Source organism: Cricetulus griseus, chromosome X (assembly GCF_003668045.3).
Source record: "Cricetulus griseus strain 17A/GY chromosome X, alternate assembly CriGri-PICRH-1.0, whole genome shotgun sequence".
NCBI lineage: Eukaryota > Metazoa > Chordata > Mammalia > Rodentia > Cricetidae > Cricetulus > Cricetulus griseus.
Window position 1 is genome coordinate 68,574,333 of NC_048604.1, and position 5,184 is coordinate 68,579,516.

Consider the following 5,184-nt stretch of genomic DNA (forward strand, 5'->3'; position numbering starts at 1 on the left):
TCAAGGTGTACCTCAAACAGAGCAAACAGTGCTGAACACAGAAGGGCCAACGCTCCATCACTATTGATTTGAATGGAAGTGGGTGAAGAGTCCAAAAATAAGAATATAAAAATGTAGGTCCCAAAAATAGGAATGTAAAAATATAAAGTTGTAAGCCTAGGAGAATGAGAGAATACTGTCAACAGCCTTCTCAGCAACTTAAGGATTAACTATTAACAATAGTTCCCTTGCTTTACCACCTATAGCTCTATCAGCCTCACAGAGCTGAAATGGCTCTCTGCAAACTGAGGGTCCCTCTGCAAACTGAGGGTCAGTTTTTTTGTTTGTTTGTTTTGTTTTGTTTTTTTTAGATAACCCCCGGCCACTCATGACCAGCAAATTGACAAGAGTTAACTTTTTTTTCAGAGTTTCAAAATATTCTCATCTGTTAAATTAAGAGTGTCTCCCATAGAAAAGCAGTGGAAGCCCTACAGGGCAATACAAAACAGAATTAAAACTCCCAAGGGTCTTGTCTTTACAAAAAATGGCAGGAGGCAGCCCCTGGACAGCTGGTCGTGCTGGCCGCTCCGGTTGGACCACGTTGCATAATCGTCAGTCGCATCATCATCACCACGTCTCTGAGCGTTTTGATGGGGAGAAGGGGCAGTGTAGTGTGTATGGGAGGAGAGATCCAAAAGGTCCTCCGTGCCCCCTTACCCCTTCCTACATCCCAGAGGAAAGCGGAGGGAACCTGGCTACACTTTGAAATGAGGCTGTGTGTTTCAATCCTGGGGTCAAGGGTCAGGGGTCAGAGGGGTCTGTGCTTTGAGCAACCTGAGCCAGAGGCAGAGGGTGCTAGAGGGTGCTAGAGGATGCATGGCGCTTTTTGCTTTGTACCTTTCACTGGGAAGGAGGCAGCAGCCAACACTAGCTCAACGGTTTGTAAACTGAGCCTGCTGGCTCTAAGAAGGGAAGCAATGAAGTCGAATTAAATATAAAAGAGTCATTTGTGCAAAAATAAACAAATAAAAGACCTGGGGAAGGGGTGAACCCCTTAGCGCCTGATGGGGAGAGGGCCATATACCACCCCCCAAGGCCTCTTCAGTGACATGCTTTGGGGGGGAGGGGGGAGCTTCCATACCCCCTGCAATGTCTCAGGATGGGATTTGTAGGGGAAGGGGTTGCATTTGTGCTCTGAGTGTGGAGTAGTGCCCCCACCCACTGTCCACAGGTGCACGTGGCTGGCAGGGACTCCCAAGACTCAGCACTCAGCTCTCCCCAGTCAGGGTCAGATCCAGCTTCAGGTATGGCTGCTATGGGGCCAGTTTCCTCCTCTTATTTTTGGCAGGACGTCCAGGTCGGGCCCGGGGAGGCAGAGGGACAGCCGCTCTGGTTGTATGGCTGGGTTCCAAGGTAACGTCCTGGCGGGAGCTACTGCTGTTCCGGGCAGGGTTGTATTTTCTCCTCCAGCCACGACGAGACTTTCTGACTGTCCCCGGGGCCACCTTAAGGTCCTCAGAATGGGGCCCAAGAAGGGGTGGATCCTTGGGATCAGCACCCCCTTCAGCTGGCTCCCCATTATGCTGCCAGTGGTGGGTCCTTCTTGGGGACCGTTCCATTTGTCCATTGAAGCCACCACGAATCCCCCACTTGAGGACCAGTCGGCTAGGCTCTCAGCCGCTGCCAGGCTTTCGGCCTCTGTCTGGCCTGGTCTCACCATTAATGCCCCTAAGTCCCCCTCCTCCTCTCCGGCCCCATTTCCCTGACCCCCCTCCCAGTGAGCAGCTCAGGACTGGGGGGGTCAGGAGAGCCATGGGGTGGGACTTAGGCACTGAGGGGAGGCCGGACAGGCTCCGGTTCGAGGGCTGAGGTGGGGCTCTCAGGGGGCAGACGGAGGGCATCTGGCTGCTCTGGAGGGATCTGGAGACTCTGTAGCAGGCAGGCTAGGGAACTAGAAGTCTCTGACAAAGAGGGAGGCGCTCCCCCCCCCCGGAGGAGCTGCAATCCTAACTGGCTGGAAAGAAGAGGGCCAGGAGGCTTCAGCAGGCTGGGGAGGAATCCAGGGCTGCTGGTCAGTGAAGACAGATCACCCAGCAGGCTGGCACTCAGCAGAGGACTGAGAAGTTGGGGGGTTCTCCCTGAGTTGGAGGGGGCCTTGCCCAGAGTGGAGGCCCCCGGGTCAGTAGTTGCCATGGTGACACTGGTGGTCCAGGTTGGGGGCCACTTAGGACACAGGGCTGGGGGGGGGTGTCCCCGAAGAGGGATCCAGGCTGGCAGCCAGCAGCGCAGAATTTAAAGCTATGAGGGTAGGGGGGGCTGAGAGTGGGGGGAATAAAAAGGGGACAGGTCTCCCAAACCTTAAAATGGCTCTCCACTTGGACCCCCAACCCCTCTGGGGATCCCCGTTCCCAGCTGTGGGGCCCAGGGCCAACAGGGGCAGAAAAGAAGCAAGAAGATTGCTAGGGGGTGCAGAAGGAGCGGGGAGGAGGTCTGAAGGGGATGGTGAAAACAAAGAAGCCACCAAAAGCGAAGGCCCTTTGGGCTTGCCTGGGGCTAAGGGAGGGCCAGGTCCCCCTGGTGGGGGCAGCAGGGGCTCAGGGAGAAGCTGTCCTCCCCCAGCCAGCACACCAAATAAACTGTGGCTAAGTAATGGAGAAGGTGGAGGCTGTCCCAGACCCAGAGGAAGAGGCAAGGCCCCCAGCATCCCTGGGAAGCCAGCGCCCTGCTCAGGCCTGGGGAAAGGGAAAGCCTCCCCACCAGCCTGCCCCCATCCCCAGCCCATCAGATGGGCTTTGAAGCACAGGACTGGGGACTACAGGGGCTTTGGAGGCAGCTGGTGGGGCAGGGGCACCTGGCACACTGCTGAGGCTGCCACTGGTGGTCCCAGGCAGAGAGGGCTGAATGGGGTGCCTGGGCTGCATAGGGCTCCTTGAGGAGAGGGTTGGGGGAGGAGGAAGGTGTGTATCTGACCCCAAAAGGTTAAAGCTTCCATCAGAGTAGGAAGGGTCAGGGGTGGGGAGTCCCAGCAGGGACAGCACAGAAGGGAGAATAGGTTGGGATGGCTCTGGGAGACGAAAGGCCTGGGGGACAGGAGCAGGGGCCCGAGGACGGCTCCGCCTAGGGGTCTGAGGGCCTCCCCCTTCTAGCAATAGCAAGACAGTTGGGGGCCGGCGAGGACGCTGCTGAGAGGGCCGAGGTGATGAGTGGGAAGCTGAGGGTGCCTGGGCAACGGGCCTTCGGCCCTGTAAAGTGCTGGGAAGAGGCAGCAGGGGGTGCTGTGCCTTGGCCGCTGCAGAGAGTAGGCTGCTAGCAAGGAATGGGGATGCCCCAGGTCCCTCCCCCAAGGATCCCAGGACCAAGGGCAGGTACACAGTGGCTGAAGACACTGGTGGCTGAGTGGCAGAACCAGAGGGACCAGAGGGAGCAGGGAGATTATTGCTTGGGGGCAGGGGAGGCGGTGTTAAGGCATCACTACAGTGGAAGAGAGGAGGGTCTGAAGGTGGCGAGGAGGAGGCATGAGGGGCTGGAGGAGAGCCCAGGTCAAAGGGCACCAGGTTGGATAGGAGAGACGCTCTCCAGTTGTATGAGGGAGCATTGAGGCTGATAGCAGGTGGAGGAGGTGGGGCTGGAGAGGGAGCATTGCCTCTTGGGAGGAAACAAGGGCTGCTGCTGCCCCCAGAGGGAACTGGATCAGGAAATCCTGGTGGTGGGAAGAGCCCTGCAGGACCTGTTAGAGGGAGCAAGGACTGCGGAGCTGAAGGTGGTTTTGGGGGCAGGGAGCCAGGACCCCCATTAAGAGGAGTTATAAGAGGAACTCGACAAGGAGGGCGGACAGAGGGGGGCCCTGGGGACACAGTGTGGAACATTTGGGGGCTTGCTCCCTCTCCAGGAGAAGAGTGTAAGCAGGTGGTCTCCATGCTGCGGTACAGAGTTGCCATGGCAACAGCTTTCCGCCTGTGGTAGCACAGCTTGGTCATGTCCTCCTCTGATGCGGGCCCCACCCCAGCCCCACCCTGGGTCACCGAAGCCAAAGGGTCAAAGTTGAAAACCTTGAGGACATTGAGTGGACACTCCAGACCACACTTGCAGGTCCCATCGCTGAGGAGATAGCTCCGGGTTTGCTCCAAGGAAGACAGCTCTGTCCACTTGGGCTGATATAGAACACAGCATCTTTTCGCACACAGCGCTGCCAACCGATGGGGACAGATGTGGCCACAGGACCCCCAGCTCTGTCTGCTCCACTGCTCTCATTGCCCCCATTCATTGCGTGTAAACAGCTCCGGTGTGCCTGAACATCTCTGCAAACATTGTGGGATCCAGTCTAAAGCCAGGGGCACCAGCTTAGCCCACACCACGGCCCATGGCTCGGCTGGCCCCGCCCTCCTGAGTTAACTTTTAAATGATGAGATGTACATGACTTTTGGTTGTGCATTGTTCCATACTCTTCCCAGCTACACAAAACTGGCAGTATCTAGGGGGTGCAGAGTTTCAGTAAATACCATCAGAAAGTGCCAGAGAGAAATGATGGACTAAATACGAACACTAATTTAACTGAAAAACCCTATTAATGAATAATTGTAAAAAGCAAAATTTTGTTTGTTTTTTTCAAGACAGGGTTTCTCTGTGGCTTTGGAGGCTGTCCTGGGACACACTCTTGTAGACCAGGCTGGTCTCGAACTCACAGAGATCCGCCTGCCTCTCTTCCTCCCGAGTGCTGGAATTAAATGAGTGTGCCACCACCACCTGGCATAAGAAGCAATTTGTAACTCAGTTTTACCTCAAGATTGCAAAAAAATCTTTCGTTCATGACTAATGTTTGCTTCTTACTATAAAAAGGAGAGTTCAAAAACCACCCAATTCAGCTGGGCATTGGTGGCACACGCCTTTTTAATTCCAGCACTAGGGAGGCAAAGGCAGGCAGATCTCTGCGAGTTCAGGCCAGCCTGGTCTACAAAGCCGGTTCCAGGACAGCTTCCAAAACAAAACAGAGAAACCCTGTCTTGGAAAAAAAAAAAAAACGGAAAAAAAACAACCACAAAACAAACAAAAAATGCCCAATTTGTCACAGTTTTTGAAGCCCGAACTCTGGCTGTGGTCACAGCTATAGGTGTTAAGCTTTTGCGCCCTGCGGAGATTTTTTCTTTTCTTTTCCTGGAATAAAGCTTGCTTCTGGTTTAATAGACTTTGGTGGTCTGTCCCCCATCA

The 5,184-nt window shown here is 55.0% G+C and overlaps 1 protein-coding gene across 1 annotated transcript; it reads right to left on the minus strand.

Moving 5' to 3' along the window:
* Positions 1-1,127: 1,127 nt before the first annotated feature.
* Positions 1,128-4,355, minus strand: LOC100769530 (methyl-CpG-binding domain protein 6-like). Its single transcript, XM_035449959.1, is given in 8 exon segments — positions 1,128-1,748; positions 1,750-2,180; positions 2,183-2,228; positions 2,231-2,322; positions 2,325-2,377; positions 2,379-2,738; positions 2,740-4,120; positions 4,123-4,355. Coding segments are annotated over 8 exon segments (2,940 nt in total). The 5' UTR covers positions 4,244-4,355; the 3' UTR covers positions 1,128-1,292.
* Between the last annotated feature and the right edge of the window lie 829 nt (positions 4,356-5,184).